The 19,473-nt window shown below is 42.9% G+C and overlaps 1 protein-coding gene across 3 annotated transcripts in view; it reads left to right on the top strand.

The window, feature by feature from the left end:
* The window catches only part of FBXO16 (F-box protein 16), a 59,974-nt gene extending 40,981 nt beyond the window's left edge, over positions 1-18,993 (top strand). For all 3 annotated transcript variants that reach the window (XM_066278594.1, XM_066278595.1, XM_066278593.1), the window contains 3 exons: positions 599-831; positions 5,514-5,616; positions 16,699-18,993. In XM_066278594.1, the coding sequence (XP_066134691.1) occupies positions 599-831; positions 5,514-5,616; positions 16,699-16,881 (519 nt within the window). In that variant the 3' untranslated portion in view covers positions 16,882-18,993. The remainder of the gene's footprint in view (positions 1-598; positions 832-5,513; positions 5,617-16,698) is intronic.
* Positions 18,994-19,473: the final 480 nt, after the last annotated feature.

Here is a 19,473-nt window from a genome sequence, read left to right as displayed (position 1 = left end):
ATACTCAAGCCAGTGACTCTGCTCAAGCTGGTGAGCCTGCATTCAAGCCAGCGATGTTGGGGTTTCAAACCTGGGACCCCAGTGTCCCAGGTCAATGTTCTATTCACAACATCACCATTGGTCCGGCAGCATTTTTTTTTAATATATACATTTTTATGGATAAATTAACTGCAATTGTAGAAAAATGATACATGATGCAGCAGAGGAGATGGCAGTATGCTATAGAGAGGCTCAGTGCATAGATTTGAAACAAGACAGTCCTGGATTCAAATTCTGACCCTCTGTCTTAATACTCATGTAGTAACAGGCCAATTAATTGGTTTACCCTATTTTTAGTTTCCTCTTCTTTAAAATGAGAGTGGTAGTGATTACTCTAATAGAGTCATTGTGAAGGTTAAATAAAATAATGCATGAAAACTTCCTGAGACAGTGCTTGGCACACAGCAAGTGCTCCAGGGTTGTTGATGGCTGCTGTAATCATTGTCACCATTATCATTGCCATCATGGTGACGATGATGATGATATTCTTATTCTTTGTTTTACTGTTTTTGTTGTTATTACAGTGTGTTAAGAACAGAAATGGTTAATTTTCTTCTAGACACCTCTAAAAGATGAGTTTGTGATTGCTGATGTTCAGCCAGTGACAAGCAGTTCTGCAGAGGAAAAGCAGTCTCCTTCCTCAGCCTTTCGATCGGCTTCCTCTTTAAGAAAGAAGAATCACGCAGGGGAGAAAGACCTCCCACCATGGCGATCTTCTGACAAGCATCCAACTGATATCATTCGATTTAATTACCTTGACAATTGTGACCCCATCAAGCAGATGTGGCAAGGGTGAGACACTCCAGGCCCTTCTTCACTTGTTTGCTTTTAGAAACAATTTGTGGTCCTGGCCAGTTGGCTCAGTGGTAGAGTGTCAGCCCCACGTGTGAATGTCCCAGGTTCGATTCCTGGTCAGGGCACACAGGAGAAATGACTATCGGCTTCTCCACCCTTCCCTCTTTTCTCTCTCTCTCACTCTCTTTCTCTCTCTCTCTCTTTCTCTCTCCCTTCAACTCCCACAGCCATGGCTCAATTGGTTCTAGTGCATTGGCCCCGGGTGCTGAGGATGGCTCTGTGGAGCCTCTGTCTCAGGTGCTGAAATTAGCTTGGTTGTAAGCATGGTCCCAGATGAGCAGAGCATCGGCCCCAGATGGGGTTGCCAGGTGGATCCTGGTCAGGGCACATGTGGGAGTCTGTCACTGTATCTCCCCTCCTCTCACTTGGAAAAGAAGAAATAAAAAGAAACAATTTGCTGGCACTTCAACATATGAAAAGATGAAAATAGAACTTACTGTAAAAATACTAAGTACTTTTCCATTTGCACTTGAAAAAGTAACTGAAAAGTAAAAAGCAATTGAAAAAGAAAGGAATTGGTGGTGGGGATTTCACTCTGTTCATTGGGATGCGTTTGTATTTTAAAGCTGTAATGATTTAATATTACAGCTTCTTTTAAAATATATAATATCTCAAATTTTAATCCACCACTGTAAGGTTCATTCTAGTCTTTTTCCCACATTTTCACCTCCCTTCTTTGACAATGAGAAGCCTGGCTTTCATATTTATCTATTGTTTATATGTAGATTATATAGCATATATATTTTACATTGTACAGTTCACCCTTGAACAACATAAATTTTGACTCCTCCAAAACATTACATTTGCCCCTTTGCATGTATGGATTCAACCAACTGCAATCGAAAACAAGAGTTTTCCACCTGTGGTTGGGAATGCGAAATACTGTTCTGGAGGCTGTGAGCAAATACTGATAGAATCCACTCATTTCCGGTGGGAATATCAGTTGGCACAGACCTTACGGAGGGAAATTTCAAAATATCCAGCAAAAATGCACATGTGTTTACATTTTGACCTAGCAATCGTACTTCTAAGAATCAAAATTGAAAATACCAAAAGTACATCTGCATAAAGATATATATTGCAGCGTTGTTTATGACTTAAAATGTTGGAAATAACTTAAATGCTCATACATAAAAGAGTGTTTGTTAAATAAATTATGTATGGTCCATTCACACAATGGAGAACTAGGCAACTTTAAAAATGAATAAAGAAGATCTCTATGAGCAGATATGGAGTGATTTCCAGAGTACATTGTTAAATGAGAAAAGCAAATTGCAAAAGAGTATCTATACTATTCCACCCATAATATAGAAAGAAGAAATACAGATTTGTATCTATGTATATACATAGACATATGTGTCTGTTCATTTGTTAATACACATACACACACAAAAAAAAGATAACCAAGAAATTAAGGAACAGAATTTTAGAATATTTGAGAATGTTTTAATACATCTGCCATATTTTCAGAATTACAGATTAACATCAAGACAGCATAGGATAGTGACAGCGTACAGGCTCTGGAACCATACCGCTTGGGTTCAAATCCAGGCTCCCACACTTCTAGCTGTGTGACCTTGGAGACTCCCTTAACCTCTCTGTGTCTCAGTTTCCACACCTATAAAATGTCAATAATAGTAATACCTAAGTCATAGATAGGCTCCATTCACCAAAATAGACCAGGTGCTTGGACCCTTCAGAGTCAGTGTCACGGGGGAAAAAAGAGGGGGGAAAATGTTGTAGAACATGAGACAACCAAGTTCAGTTTGAGTCGAGATGGGATTCAGTTCTAAAAAAAAAAGACTTTCATAGGCATTCTTGGAACATTTTGATATAGACTGAGTATTAAATGATTTTAAGAAATTACTGGTCATTTTCCAAGGTATGATGACACTAGAGTGGCTAAGTGGGCAAATGTCTTTATCTTAGGAGATGAGTGCTGAAGTATTTAGGGGTGAAGCATCTGCAGCTTACTTTTTTACGATGTGACAAATGTATATAGACATATGGTTTGTGTATGTGTGTACATATATGCATCTATACATATAGAGATAAGCAAAAATAGCAAAATATTATCAATTGTTGAAGCTAGTTGGAGAATATATGGGTAATCACTACTATTCTTTCAACTATTCTGTATATTTGAAATTTCTTAATTTAAAGTTATGGGAAATTGTTGAAAATTAAGCAGCAAGAAATACTGCGCAAAGCTGATCTTTTTAAATAAAACTTTATATTGGAAGTTCAAGTATATACAAAAGTAGAAGAGAACCCCTTGTAACCATCATCCAGCATTATTAATAGGTTTCAATTCAGGACCAATTTGATTTCATTTATTCCTTATACACTCTGCCCTTCCTCCAGGTTATTTCTGATTTTTTAAACAGATCTTATTTATTGATTTTAGAGAATAGAGAGAGAGAAGAAGGACAGGCGTGGGAAGCCTCAACTCATAGTAGTTGCCTCTCATATGTGCATTGATGAGGAAAGCCCGGGGTTTCAAACCAGTGACATCAGCATTCCAGGTCAATGCTTTATCTGCTGTGCTATTTAAAAATTTTTTTTATTTATTATTTTAGCAAGAGAAGAAGGGAGAGAGGGACAGAGACAGGAACATGGAGCTGTTCCTGTGTGTGCCCTGACCAAGGATCAAACCAGCAACCTCTGCACTTTGGGATGATGCTCTAACCAACACAGCTATCCCACCAGGGCAGGGCAGGCTAGTTTTGAGACAAATCCAAATGTCATATTTTTTCATTCATACATATTTTAATGTACATCCTTAAAAAAATAGACTCCAAAAATCATAACTTGATACTATCTCACATCTAAGTCAATAAATAATTTCTTAATAGAATCAATTAAATATTAAATCAGTTATCTGGTTTCCTTGAATGTCTCATAAGTGTTTGATTTTTTTTTTTTTAATTTTTTTTAATTTTATTTATTCTTTTTTTAGAGAGGAGAGAGAGGGGGGGAGAGAGAGAGAGAGAGAGAAGAGAGAGACAGGGGGGAGGAGCTGGAAGCATCAACTCCCATATGTGCCTTGACCAGGCAAGCCCAGGGTTTCGAACCGGCGACCTCAGCATTTCCAGGTCGACGCTTTATCCACTGCGCCACCACAGGTCAGGCAGTGTTTGATATTTTTAAACAGTTAGTTTGTTTAGTCATGTTCCAAATAAGGTCCACATATTGCTTTTGGTCAATATGTCACTTATCTTTTTTTTAATCCATACGTTTCACCTCTTCCTTCCTTCCTTCCTTCCTTCCTTCCTTCCTTCCTTCCTTCCTTCCTTCCTTCCTTCCTTCCTCTCTCTCTCTCTCTTTTTCTCTTATAATTTGTTTGTGGTAGAAATCAGGTCATTTATCCTACCTTCCGATATCAGACGAGATCGGGTGCATTCAGGGTGATATGGCTGTAGACAGGTCATTTATCCGGAGCATCTTACCTTCTCTATTTTGCTGATTGTATTCCCAACATCACGTGTCCCTCTGTCTCCTGTATTTGGCCATATTGGTGGTAAGATCTAGAGGCTTGAGTATATAATGATCATGCATTTCTATTATGGGTGCAAGATTTCTCATTGTCTCTTTTTTTGTGATATTAGTGGTCATTGATGATCATTGCCTAGATCCATTGTTTTAGGTGAATTTTTTCTGGGAAGGACCAGACAGAAAATACATTAAGCTTTATAGGACATGTGTCACAAGTGCTGAACTCTGCCATTGTAGCCTGAAAATAGCCATAGACAATATGCAAAAAATAAGCATGACTATGTTCCAATAAAACTTTATTTACAAAAACAGGCATTAGGCTGCTGTTGGCTCTGGGCTATGGTTTGCTCATACTTACTTAATATATATGATATTTTAGAAAACAAATAGTAACATTAATACAAACAATAGGATTACTGAAAACAATTTAAGATTCCTTTGCCTGTGTTTTTATCTTGAGATATTCTACTAAGAATATTTAGACAAATTACTGTGTTAAAGTCCCGTGATGTAATTCTGTGTGTGCTAATGCCGCCAACTCAATAGACAAGATCATTTGTTTCGTTTTGTTTTTAGATTTTAGGAATTTTTATCCTTCATTTTATTTTATAATGTTGAGACAAACAAAGATGGCTCCAAAATCAAATAAACAAAACAACATACATATGGCAAAGCCTAGCTTCTGTTCTTACCTTCTATACTGTTCCTTATACTCGATTGGGTCATATTGGAATCCTACTTATAGGTAACCATTTTTCAAAAATGTTATGGTGTAATCCTTCCATTTGAAACACACACACACACACACACACACACACACTTTTTAAAAAATAAATAATAGTATACAGTACATACTCCTTTACCCACTTTCTTCTTCTTTGTGTAACAGTATATCCTGGAGATCACTCCTCAGTTGTATACAGAAACAGTCTGCCTTCCTTTTTACAGTTTATAACACTCCATTGTGTGGATGTGCCAGAGTTTATTCAACCAGTTCTTTACTGATAGACATTTGGTTTGTTTCCAGTTGAGTGAAGATAATCTTTTAAATCATAGGAACAACAAAATCAAATGGGCAGAGCTTTAAAATGATTGTGATTTTTCCAATGCTTGCCAATTTACAGAAGAAAGAAAAGACATGACATGACCCCAGATTCCAGCCGGCAGTCACGTGATAAGAACAATACATTGCAGGACAGATCTAAGCTAAGAAAAACACAGTCACTGGTGAGTATTGCTTTCAAAAGATTCCTCACCATAATGCTGATGAAAATCACTGGGTCTCTAATCCTATTTGTGAAAATGAATCTGTTTTCTTAATCAGAACCATCAAGTGGTGGTTTAAGTCCTGGTCTCTGAAACTGACTGACAAGTTGTCTAACCTTGAAGATGCCCTTTATTTAATCTCACTGAGCCCCTGTTTTCTCATCTGCTTAATTAAAAAAAAAAAGACTAGATGAACTGATATGTATGAATCTGCTTTGAGAACTTTATAATATAAAGGGAGCATTATTGTCATTTAGTTTTTCTTCTGTTATGAGTCTTTTGGGGAGAAGACTATAGAAATTTCTCCAGCGAAGCTTCCCTGACCTAAGAAAAAGGTACACTTTCCTGCTACCAGTGGAGGGTGATTATAAAAGTGCATTTCAAGCAACTAATGGAAAAAATAGCTAATTGACTACCTAATAAAGTCAGTAATTGTGCCTAGAGAGCATTATCATTTCATAGCAGAGCTTTCCAAATTGTGGCTCTGTACCCCCAGTGGACCCCTTTTAGCACATATGAGTCTTCGGTGTGAAGTAGAGGGGAATGAGGGTGGAATCAGAAGTTCATATTATTAGTAAAGACTTAGGAAAAAGCTGAGGATACACACTTAAGGAAATGAATATAAAATGGATGTCAATTGGGAGAAGAATAAGTATGTACTCATGAATAAATCACTTTGATAGCTCTGCTTTGAAGCCCTATTACTTTCTGTTTAAATTTATTTTCAAGTGTTATTACGTTCAAAAAGAGAGAGGGAGAGAGATGAGCTCTTTAAAGTAGGGCAGTTTGTATTCTGAGGGACCAATTTCTTTGGACTGGATGAGGCTTTTCGGAGGCAGATGTACAAATGCCCAAGGGAATGGAGAAGCTTAAAGTGGGGCTGTAAAATTGTCAGTGAAAACCATTAATTGAGAAAAATAACTTTATGAGGCTTATCTCACGGGCCATTCAGGCATGCTTCTGTCTGGTTTCCCGGCTTCTCCTGAGCCAGGAGCAGGAGAGAAATCTGGGGGAGATCAGGGAACTGAAGGACGATAAAAGTTGATGGTGATGTATGCTTACAAATTATCAGTGCTGTCAAACATTTCTCCAGCTTGAAAAGCAAAACAACAACAACAACGAGAAAAATCAAAGGCTAAAACCAGAAGCTTTCCCCGTGGACTTTTGACATGAACCATCTGCCCAGGGCTTGCTTAAGTTAAAATGTTTGTTATAAATCTGAAACTTTAAAAGTTGCACGGCTCATTAAAGGGAAACCAGGGCAAATTAAACAATGATAAAGAACAATTAAGCTATTAATAAATGAAGTGCGTGACTGGATTGACTTACTTGTATTGTTTATGTGAATACATTTATCACAGTCACTATTTATGATTAGTTGTTTTACTAAGAAGCGTAGAGCATAATTAAACCCCCCAAAAGTATGCGGTGGTCTTTGATGGGGTGGTGATGTCTGTGATAACTGACTGGTTGGGCTACAGGGTGAAGGTGGCTAAGGCCCCCTCCCCACGAGGTGGCCGTTTGCCCTCACTGCAGGCCACAGACCTCCTAGAACATCGGTTCTCAACCTGTGGGTCGCGACCCCGGCGGGGGTCGAACGACCAAAACACAGGGGTCGCCTAAAGCCATCGGAAAATACATATTTATTAAGTGATGCACGATGATTGAGAAAATGAAGAAAGGCTGGATGTGGGCCTGAGAAAAGAGGATGTGAGCATTGAGTAAGGGACCTAAGGAGAGTAAGGAGTCAATAAAACACTGCCCACTGCCTCTGTGCAGTTTGGGAGACTCTGCAGAAGTGCGATTGTAATGGGGAAAAAAATCGTGTATTCATTTGATAGAACATTCTCATATCAGTTAGACAGGTGTATCTAGGAAGATCTTAGGAGGAACTAGAGAAATGAAAGGAGGCAGAACTTAGGGGGACATGTTATAAAGTCAAGGACAAAAGGGACAGACCCCCAAAGTCTGCCTGAGAGGCTCCTGAGATCTGAACACTTGAGTATTCCTTGCCCCTGTAAACAGAAAAGGGGGCATATGATATTTGGAGAAGTTAAAGCTTGGTGGATGGAAAGGTTGAAAGAGGGGAAAAAAGCACAGGAGTGTAAAAGTACAAAGCATATTCCTGAGGCCATTTCTCCAGGGCTGTGGCCATTAGGCCACCAGAACCATCTTCACTTTTCGCCTATCATGACTTAGAGCCTTCAAATATGAGCATTCTTTCTAAAGAGAGAAATATTCTTTTTATTTTACTTTATTTTTTAGTGAGAGGAGGGGAGATACAGAATTCTGCATGCTCCCTGATGGCATTGGCAACCCCTGTCTAGGGCCAATGCTCGAATCAACCAAGCTATCCTCGGCACCTTTGACCAACTGAGCCACTGGCTGCGAGAGGGGAAAAGAGAGAGAGGGGGGGGGGAGGAGAGAAGCAGATGGTTGCTTTTCATGGGTGCCCTAACCAGATATCAAACCCAGGACATCAGCACACCAGGCCAATTCTCTGTCCACTGAGCCCTGGGCCTAAAGAGTGAAACATTCTTAGGGCAACAGTTTCAAGTCTACATGTGAGCTTTTGTGATGCTTTCTGTTATTTAATAGTTTGCAGTTCTCAGAGCCCGCCCCTAAGAAGGGCGGCTGATTTCCCCTTAGGCTTTCAGAGTTTGTGTTGCCTCCTGACAGCCGCTGCTCTAACCACCTTTCAGTGTGAATCATTGATGGAGGATGGGAAGAAAGCCTACCTAGACTGTCTCACTAATGCTTTGCAATTTTGAACACTGCTTATTAAAATTCCATGAACATCAAGAAATGCTCAACTATTACTGATTATAAAACTCCATACTAAACAAGCCAGTTTAAAAATACAAACACCACAGTGGAGCCAGGTGCCATTTTAATTGAACTCCAGAGATTTTCCCATCTCATGTAAAAATGTGAAAAAAAATTTTTTTTTTTTTACCCATAACAGCTCGCCCACAATTCCTCTTCGGGGAAGGGTGAGCAGGGAGCTGTCTCTTGGGGGGAAGCCGCGGGTGAGCTTGTTAGAGAAATGCCCCTCAAGGGCTTGGATGCTCTGGGACGCCTCAGCTTCAGAGGAGGGGAAACCCGCTTGGCTGGAGATGAAAGTTGGCTGTTTCTGCTCCTGCGAGGAGAGGGGAGGGCAGGGGAGAAGCGGGGAGAGAGAAGCCCGCCTGATGGGAGAAGCTGAGTGGAGGCAGGGGAGAGAGACCTGGAGGGTGTTCGATTATAATACTACCCATTCCTAACAAATGTCCTGGCTGTTGCTGAGAAGTAAACCCTGCCTTACAGCTCTGTAGTAAATTCTACTCAATTTACCTGGAAGCCAGATCTCAGAAGTCTAGAAGGCCAAGAAAACAAAAGCCCTTTGGGACAATTCACAAAAACCCAGAGGCTGGGCTTTGGACTTCCCAGGTTCTGGGATTGGACTCAGAGGACCCCAGCTGACATCTTGTTTCACGTTCTCCCCCCCTACACACACACCTTTTTCCTACCAAGTTAAGTATAAAAACAAATACCTTTTGTCTCTCAGTGAACTTTTGTTTGGAGGTTAGATGTCCTCACTTCTATGTTCTGATTTGAGCACAGATCTCAAAAAGCTGGCTGTTTCAGAGCATTCATTGTGATACAAGGAACAAAGCCTTTAATGCCTTACTTGCTCTAATGGCTGTAGATAAGACCTTATCTTTTCCGTGGATGATTCCAGCTCTGCCATTACCTTCTTCACCTCTCTCCAGGATCACTTGATTCTGATGATTTCAAATGCTTCTTTAGCTTTCTCACCCTCCCCATGTCAAAAGGGGAGGGAAAGGAATATATATACTCAAAAGTGATTCTTGGTTTTTATCCTGGAAACGACAACGGTTTAAGAACCAGAAAATCCAGGTTTCTAGCCTCAGCTCGACCATTAACTCAGCAGTCACTCAACCTCTTTGAGATGTCATTTTTCCACGTAGGCAATGAGAGTTTGGATTCCCACCTCTTTTGGGTCCCCTCGGACCCCATAGCTTCCTACCACGTTCGCTCACCTCTCCCCTGGTACACCCGAGGGACGCAGCTGTGACTAAGGTGACTTTACACAGAATAGCCAAAAGGATCCATTATTTCGTGAATCCTACGAATAAGGCAATAACAACAGGTTTCTGTCTCCTGTCTTTTTCTTTGAACCTTAGAAAATATAATTACTTGAAAGAGGGGGAGTTTACAAAACAAAGTTATAAAGTGGTTTCCTGGCAGGCCGTCTTTAATAGACTTTCAGCGCTGGTGGACTCCCCAGGAGTTTGTTTGATCCTGCTTGTTCGGTTTGGATGTGCTGAGCTAAAAATAGCTCTGGGAGAGATCGCTAATTATTCAGTTCAGTGAAATTCTTGAGAATTCCAGAGGGAAAGAAGGATAAAAAAGATAAGAAAGAATGTGGGTTTTGTAGTCAGAGGGACCTGCAGTTTCCGGTAAACTGCAGTCAGTTTACTGAACAGTGTGACTCTGGATGAGCCTCCATTTCTTCATCTGTGAAATGGGAATAAGGATGGTTGTCAGAACTAAATGCTAGGTATATATGAAGTATGATACATGTTTATGTTCTCCCTCATTAAATACCATCTCATTTTCACTTTGCTGACCAAGAACATTGTAGGGACTTCACCCAGATTCATGGCCCAATACCACAATTTTAGTAGCCTGGGGAGTTTGGCCAAGTGTTAACCTCTTGGAGACTATGTTTCTCATCTGTGAAATGGAATTAATAACAACACTAACCTCACTGGCTTGGGAGGCAGATGAACTGCATTTAGCACAGCGCCTGGTTCAAAGCGTTGCAGAAACAGTAGCTGGTAGCGGTAATCGCAGCAGTAACAACAGTCAGAATCACACCATAGCAACAGTCTGAGCGGCACGCAGAGGTGAGGGCCAGCCAATGGGGAGCAGCTGCTGAGAGGGGCAGCCAGGCAGCCACAGGCTCCAGTTTGTGGAATAAGCTTCTCTCTCAGTCTCGCTTTTGCCTTCTTACTTCTCTCCAGTTTTCTTTATCTTTTCCCTTTGGTTTATTTCTTTCTCTCATGGTTTCCACTATGTAAGATACGGTTGCATTCATAGCTGTATGAAATGTAAGCCAGATGTTTTCTTTTCCTTCCTGGCCTCTGAACTGTTCTGCATCTGTGTGTACACACACACACACACACACACACACACACACACACACTCAGGCATTTGCACCTCATCTAGAGTGAACAGTGAGTGTGTGTTGAACTCGGCATGATTTCTGCGTTGTGTGTATTCCACTACTTGCTAACAACAATGTTGGTTCTAATTTCAGACGAGAAAAGGCCTACTTGCTAAGAATCCTGGGGGCAAAGTGAACTCTCAGGAAGGACCCCACTTAGAGTGCCTGCATTTCTCGTCAGTGAAAGAGCAGAGCTTGCTTGTTCTGTCTCGTCGCCCGTGTTGTGTCATGCTATGAGAATCAATTGCCCTGGTGTTTCCAACAGGAGTGATTCTACCTGCTTCACTTTCACTGAATATTTAGACAGGGACCAACTGACTACTTGTCTTTGCTTAAGAGTTAAACACCAAATATACTGCTCACAAAAATTAAGGGATGTCTCCCTAAATTTTTGTGAGCAATATAGCTGATACAGATTGGCTTCTTCTCTTCAGGATCTACCAGAAGAGAAGAACCGTGTTTAGGAGTTATGTAATATTATTAGTTATATATGTATTATTTATGACCTATTTTAATCACTGTTTCTATTGGGGTTTAAAATCTGTATGTGTGTATGTAGGGTACGTTTGTGAATGTATATATGATATTTAGTAATATTAGTATTTCACCACAAACTGCAGTAGAAACCAATTTTCCAAGACATGGATGTTCACAGTCACGACTAACAACCATTCGAACTTTATGGCCTGTGAACAATTTGCTACACACCCCTACCTTATTTCACGGACTCGGGAGACTGCCTGGTGCCATCACGTAGTCTTTGTTGACGTCTCAGAACCCTGCCTTGGGCTGCTTAGCCTTCCTCAGCAGCTGACAGTTTGACCCCAAGGTTCTCTTAAAAGAGAAATGGAGAAGGAAGGCCTGTGGCTTCTTTAAAACTGTTGATTATTTCTCCTTAACACCTTTCCTTTTTTTTTCTCACAGCAGAGTGAGCTAGGAGGAGAGGGGGCACCCTCTCCGTGGGTGTTGACCTAAGCAGGGGCCCTACAAGGGTGACCATGCAGGTCTGAGTGGCCGGGGCTCCCAGACATGCGGGAGGATGGTCTGGTCCTCCTCACAGAATTCCCCAACGGAAAGTCCATGAAGCCGCTCTATCCTGTGGATAAAGCATCCACCAACTGAAGCCAGGATGAGCAGTTCCCCCTCTCAGCCTCTCCCCTCGGAAGGAAGCCCTGCAGGGTGGACCCTCTCCCTCCGTCTTCTCCACGCTCTGTGCCTGTAGCCCGGCGCGTGTCCCTTACTCATTCCTCGGCCCCTAGCCTGCGCTCAGGCAATTTACAGGGCTGAGTCGAAGCCGTGCCTCTGGGATTAAAACAGGAACACTTCTGATTTTATGCTTTGCAGACACAATAACCCACATTTATATACACTTTTACCACATGCCCTCTGAAATGAGACTCAGAATCAAGTGTTGAGGGTAGATTTTAAAAATTGTTATTGAATTTATTGGGGTGAAGGGGTGGATTTTTTTAAAAGGGAACCGTGAATGAAGTCACCTTCTTTATTTGTCTTTACCATATCACAGGCTTGGGATGATTAAATGGAATAATGACTATAGGACTCTTAGCACCATGCCCGGCAGTCAAGCTATTTGCAGTTATTACCGCTGCTGGTGGTGTTTCTAGAAGCATCATGGGCACATTGCAGGGGTGGTCACTGTCGATACTGTATTTACCAGTTGTTCATACCCACATTCACCTTTATCTAATCTATCCTCTTAACTTATTTGTTATCCAGTGATGTTGTTTGTATCAATGGTCATTGCAAATTTCTGCAAATAACATGAATGGAAACAACAACACAAATCCAAGCGGGGAATGACAGACACAGGTAGCTGGTGAGGCCGGCATATAGAAGTTGTGCCCTACTGGTGGCCCTCCTTGGGCCTTAGCCTCCTCTTTCCTGGGTCTGTCCACCTCAGTAGCCTCTCACCATTCTCACTCTCTTCTTTATGCCCAATAAAATGACATCTAGCTCAAAGACAGGAATTTTCTATCCTTGTTTTAAAGTATTCCTGCATGGTGGTTTTTGCCATTGCTCTGAAATGGGGGGGGGGCATTTGTATGTTTATTCATTTATTCAAACAAGTAGTTTCCCGGTACTGGACTAGGCACTAGGGCTACAACCATAACAAGATACCATCTCTGCCCTGCAGACACTTACGCTAGGGTGGGAGCTTCTGGTAACTCCTAGGTATCTGGGTTGAGCAATTGTATTAAAGTTCCTGCCACCACTACTGAAACTACAATCACAACAGGACGTGCTTGGTGTAAGGTACCCGCTGGATGACACTTTTCATAGTCAAAAGAAAGCTGAACATATGAGCTAAGAATTCAGGTAGGAGAGCAGAGCAAGAGATATATACCCAGCAATTGAAGACTTAGGCACTGATTGCCCAGGAAGTGGGCCAGGAACAGAACCCTGGAGAACTTTTGCTGTGTAAAGCATGGCCTTACATTTCTCTTCTCCTGTGTGTCCTTCCACTTAAAGACATGATAACATGTTAGAGATATTATTATCTCTTGAAGAATAACATTAAGTTCACCTGATGAGAGAAGTATACAGTGTGTCCGTAAAGTCATGGTGCACTTTTGACCGGTCACAGGAAAGCAACAAAAGACGATAGAAATGTGAAATCTGCACCAAATAAAAGGAAAACCCTCCCAGTTTCTGTAGGATGATGTGGCAGCATGTGCGCATGTGCAGATGATGACGTAACACCGTGTATACAGCAGAGCAGCCCATGGCCATGCCAGTTGAGATGTGGACGGTACAGAGGAAAGTTCAGTGTGTTCTGTGGCTCGCTAAATTCGAATCCGTGACCAAAGTGCAATGTGAATATTGGCGCGTTTATAACGAAGCACCACCACATAGGAATAACATTACTCGGTGGGATAAGCAGTTGAAGAAAACCAGCAGTTTGGTGGAGAAACCCCGTTCTAGTAGGCCATCAGTCAGTGACGAGTCTGTAGAGGCTATACGGGATAGCTACCTAAGGAGCCCTAAAAAATCTGTGCATGAGCCCACATCGAACTGCACTGAATAGGTATGAAACTGAGAGAGTTTTCCTTTTATTTGGTGCAGATTTCACATTTCTATCGTCTTTTGTTGTTTTCCTGTGAACGGTCAAAAGTGCACCATGACTTTACGGACACACTGTATTTAAATTACCTGATTCCACCCCTCTTTATAGGAGCAGGTTGAAGAGAGGAATACTCTTGCCTGACCAGGTGCTGGTACAAAGGATAGAGTGTTGACCTGCGATGCTGAGGACTCAGGTTTGAAACCCCGAGGTTGCTGGTTTGAGCACAGGCTCCAGCTTGAGCGCAAGCACACTAGCTTGAGTGTAGAATCATAGACATGATCCCGTAGTCCCTGGCTTGATCCCAGAGGTCGCTGGCCTGAAGCCCAAGGTCCCTGGCTTGAGCCCAAGTTCACTGGCTTGAGCAAGGGGTCACTGTCTCAGCTGGACCCCCCCCCCCCGGCTAGGCATATATGAGAAGCAATCAATGAACAACTAAAGTGACACAACTGCGAGTTGATGCTTCTTGCCTTTCTCCTTTCCTGTCTGTCTGATTGTCTCTCTCACTAAAAAATAAAAAGGAAAAAGAAAGGAATACTCTTTGTGATAAAAGTTCAGTACCAGGACTACTGGTAGATTGTGTGGCTGTCGTCACCATTGGCCCATCAGAAAATCAGGCTATTGCAGATGGGCCTGCACATATGTGCAGATTATTTATATCAGCACTTTTTGTAAATGCAAAAGATTGGGAACAGCTCAAATATTTATCAGCATGTTTCATAGATAAGTGGCCTATAATACAACCATCAGAGGTTGAGGAAATTATTTAAGTCTTAATTTATATCACTTGAGAATTTACGTGGGTTTTAGGAACTCTGTGCCCAGAACCAGGGGCTCGTGCCCAACATTGGTAAAAGAAGTTTCCAGTTATTTCTAGACTGTCAGATGCTCTAGACCAAGGTCCAGGATGGTCAGATTTGTACCCTTTTATATCACTTTTTCATGTTTTCCCCTTAAATCTTGTCTTTTCTCTTGTTATGATGTACATTAGTCTTACATACAAAGAGGGTTTGCGAACTTGCTTTCAGGGACAGCAAGGGAGTGTGGATGTCAGGAAACTGGCTTCCTAGAGCCCGTGTTAAAGGGAAGAGAAACCACACCATCTGGGAAGGTGGCAACCATTACTGAGAGGAGAGGAGGATGGGGGGTAGTCCCTGGGACCTGCCACAGAGGAACAGGAGAGCGTGAGGGGAGCCTGTGACCCTCTTTGGGGGACTTAGGAGAAAGGGGCTCCTCAAATGCATGATACCTAAGTTTCATACAGTGACAGGATTAAATTCAGAACTATTCCAGGTGAGGTGTGACTAGCCCATTCTTGAACCACAGAGAGCTAGGTTTTCTTCTTTGCTCCACAAGTATTTTGGTTTCATTGTTACTAAAATAGCACAGAGGAACACCTCTATTTGTGGTCTTACCTTATGCTGATCTTAGAACAGAACTGAAAACCAGGTACGATTATCTCTCCCGTTTCTTCCCCCTTTCCTCTTCCATTCTAACGACTTGTTATATTTAACCCCAGCTTTGCCTGCTCTTTCCCAGAAAAATCAGTAAACAGACATATATCTATCCACTCTAGGCAGGCAACCCTGGGTTCAGTGAGGTAGAAGATTCCAGTTTTACTCACAGGGAGCTTGCATTTTCATCAGAACACAAATAATTACGTTAGAAACAAATCCTAAATGCCAAGAACGTATGTGTGTTCTGTGCCGAGTCAGAGGCCTCGCTTGGAATCCAGCTGGGGCAGAAACCCCTGAGGGACAAGGACCCTCAAGCTTCTTGGAGGAGGTGGACCTTGAAGGACAGGTTGTATTTAGAGAACCAGTAAAGAGAGCATGTGAGGTAAAACCAGTCGGTGTGGTGCGTCTTTGTGGAATAAGAGGGACCCGGTTCGCTGGGAAGAGGACAGGAGATAGCAGTCATTGCCTGAAGCCATTTCTGATTTCCCCCAGATGACTAGAAGCTCTGTGTGTTGCAAACATTTATTTCTATCAGAGCATCAGAGGGAGGCACCACAGGATCTGACAACTGAGACTTGAGGGTTGACTGTGGAGCAACAGGAGGGCTGTTGTGTTCAGGGAAGGCTACAGTATCTGCATCTCTGTTCCATCTCCTTAAGTCTCTGCACAGAGTAGGAGCCAACATAAGGGTCTCCTCACAAGTTCCCTGTAAGCTCAGCTCGTATTATTTCTCTCCGTTCTTTCCCCTGCCCTTCTCTGCTCACGGCCAGAGGTCGAGGAGAAGTCCTTTCTCACTGTGAGTTTTGGTTGGACAGTCAACCTGTGACATTTGCCTTTTTGGAGAGCATGTGTGCATGCACAGTGTAGCAGGGGTTAGAAAATATGGCCACTCTACCAACCCTCACCTTGTCTCGGAGTCACAAGACCCTTGCACTTGGTGAATGTAGGCCGGCACTTAGCCCGCTGTTCTTTGGTTTCCTTTATTTGTGTCATGGAGACGTTCATACTGCCCCACCTACCTACCTTGTAGAGTGTTTCCCTGTGGTTCAAATGAAATCATGGTTGTGAAAGCCCTCTGGAGATGAAAGAAGGTATTAGTAGCTCAAGGTGAAGACTGCATGGGGATAAGTGGTGGTGACATCGTCTCAATAAATCCCATCCAGCTCTATGATTTTATACAATTGTTTTACAGCATTAAAATAAGTTTAATTATATAGCTTCCTCTGATGTTCTAACGACTCTCCCTCTAATGATATCTCTTTCCTCCCTAGATATCCTTAAAAGCAGAACGCAGCCCGCCGCTGCACGGCCCAGCTCATCTGGCCTGGCCTCCTCGCCTGGGGGTGCTCCCAGCCACTGAGGCAACAGCGACAGTCCTCACACAGCATCTTCACCACAGACACCCTGGCCTTCGCTCAGCACCCATCCAGGCTCCGGAGCTGAAGCTGATTTGAAAACGTGAAAAGAGTCCCTGACCAGGAAGCTCAGATGGGTAGAGTGTCATCCCAATGCCAAGATTGTGGGTTTGATCCCCGGTCAGGGGACATACAAGAATCAACCAATGAATGCAAAAATAAGTGGAACAACAAATCGATATTTCTCTCTCTCTCTCCCCTTTCCACTCTCTCTAAAAGCCTATCAATCTATCAATACGAAAAGATTTTTATAGAAATGACAAGATACTTTACACCAGTGGTCCCCAACCCCTGGGCCACAGACCGGTACTGGTCCATGGACCATTTGGTACCGGTCCGCAGAGAAAGAATAAATAACTTACATTATTTCTGTTTTATTTATATTTAAGTCTGAATGATGTTTTATTTTTTAAAAATGACCAGATTCCCTCTGTTACATCTGCCTAAGACTCACTCTTGACGCTATCTTGGTCACATGATACATTTATCCGTCTCACCCTAAAGGCCAGTCCATGAAAATATTTTCTGACATTAAACCGGTCCGTGGCCCAAGAAAGGTTGGGGACCACTGCTCTACACCTCGGAGCACAGGATGTTACTTGGCTCCTCTATTAGAAACTGTCCATTTAAGTACCTTGTTGTGAAAGTGAGCTCTATGGTATTTCAACAACAGGTATTCATGGCATAAGTGTTGATATATTTACGAACTTAGACAGGAATAGGATGATAGATACCACGGGGTTGATAAAGGGACATGTGATAGCACCATTGGTAATAATAAGTTTGAGAGCCAGGGTCCCGGAAGGATATACTCAGCATACTTCCAAGGCTGCTTGAACAGGTTAATGATGGGGCTATCACCCTGGTGTCTTAATTTGCTAGGCCCTCCATAACAAAATACCACTGCCTTAGTCCACACAGGCTGCTATAACAAAAAACCATAGGCGGGTGGCTCACAACAACAGACATTTATTTCCTCACATATCTGGACAAGGTGTCATCAAGGTTGATTTCTTCTGTGGCCTCTCTCATTGGCTTGCAGATGGGTGCTTCTCCTTATTGTGTTCTCACATGTGCCCTCTCTGGGTCCCAACTTCCCCTTATTATAAGGACACAAGTCAGATCCAGTTGTACTGAGTGGTAAATATGAGGTGGGAGAGACAAGGGGAACATTTGGGAGAGAAGAATAAGATATGCAAAGGCCCAGGGCTAAACTAGAGGGACACCATCCTCGTTTCCCAGGACAGTCCTGGTTTAAACATTCAAAGTATCGCATCCAGGGAGTGCCTCAGTCACTGAGCCCTGTCTGTGGAACAGTAAATACCAGAATAGCTAGAGTATAAAGGAGCTGGGCTTGGGCAGGGCTGGGGAGAGAGAAAGTGGGAAAAGTAGGCAGGAACCCCAAGTGGAGCTGAGCCAGCACTAGGAGGTGAAGGCTTTATCTTGGAGGTAGTTGAGCAATCAATAGGTGATCTTATGTAGGGGAGTGACTTGCTAGGAATTGCATTAGAAAGACCTCTGTCTGCTATGTAATGAAGAAGAGGGACAGTACTGTAAGCCAGTTAGGAATCCACTGCCATTTTCCAGGGACGAGATGATGGTAGTTAAAAGTAAAATTGGCCCTGGCCGGTTGGCTCAGTGGTAGAGCATCGGCCTGGCGTGCAGAGGTCCCGGGTTCGATTCCCGGCCAGGGCACACAGGAGAAGCGCCCATCTGCTTCTCCACCCCTCCCCCTCTCCTTCCTCTCTGTCTCTCTCTTCTCCTCCCACAGCCAAGGCTCCATTGGAGCAAAGTTGGTCTGGGCACTGAGGATGGCTTCATGGCCTCTGCGTCAGGCACTAGAATGGCTCTGATTGCTGCAGAGCAACGCCCCAGATGGGCAGAGCATCACCCCCTGGTGGGCATGCCGGGTGGATCCTGGTCGGGCGCATGCGGGAGTCTGACTGCCTCCCCGTTTCCAACTTCAAAAAAAAAAAAAAAAAGTAAAATTGTGGAGGGAGATGGAGGGAACCAGAGGATTTAGAATATCTTAAGGAGAAGTGCAGAACTTAGAGATGTGGGAGGCGAGAGACAAGGAGAAATCAGGTTTCTGGTTTGGGCAACAGGGAAAAGTCTTGGGAAGTAATTAGAATGGGCTGGAAATCCCTTCCCCACACCACCCTACATGAGAATACAAATAAAGCAGCTGTTCGTCTGCTCCCCGTACAGCTCTTGTTCACCCAGAAGGCTCAGGCATAGCCACGAGACTTATAGAAACTTCATGCTAAGAGGGAGGTTCGGGGAGGAGGGGGGAGAAAGTGGGCATTAATTATACGAGATACTTCCTAAATGATTCATGTATTCTATCTTACTGATCTTCACAAGGCTCCCCTGAGGTCAGTAGGTGGGTGTTGTCATCCCCATTTCACAGCTGCAGAGTAGGGTGGGGGCAAAGTATGGTGCTGCAGCTGGCTATGGCCACAGGGCAGCAGAACTGGGCGTTTGACCCTAACCCACTGCTCTTCCCACCATGCTGCGTCCCTGATGAGCACTGGCTTCCACCTGAGTGGATATTGTGCCACATCCATGGCCCCGTCTTGATTCCATCTTTATTCGGTATCCGAGAAAGATGCGGGCTAAGAGACCAGCTGA

This window comes from Saccopteryx bilineata, chromosome 1, assembly GCF_036850765.1.
Source record: "Saccopteryx bilineata isolate mSacBil1 chromosome 1, mSacBil1_pri_phased_curated, whole genome shotgun sequence".
NCBI classification, from domain to species: Eukaryota; Metazoa; Chordata; class Mammalia; order Chiroptera; family Emballonuridae; genus Saccopteryx; species Saccopteryx bilineata.
This window is presented reverse-complemented; position numbering and strand designations above follow the sequence as displayed.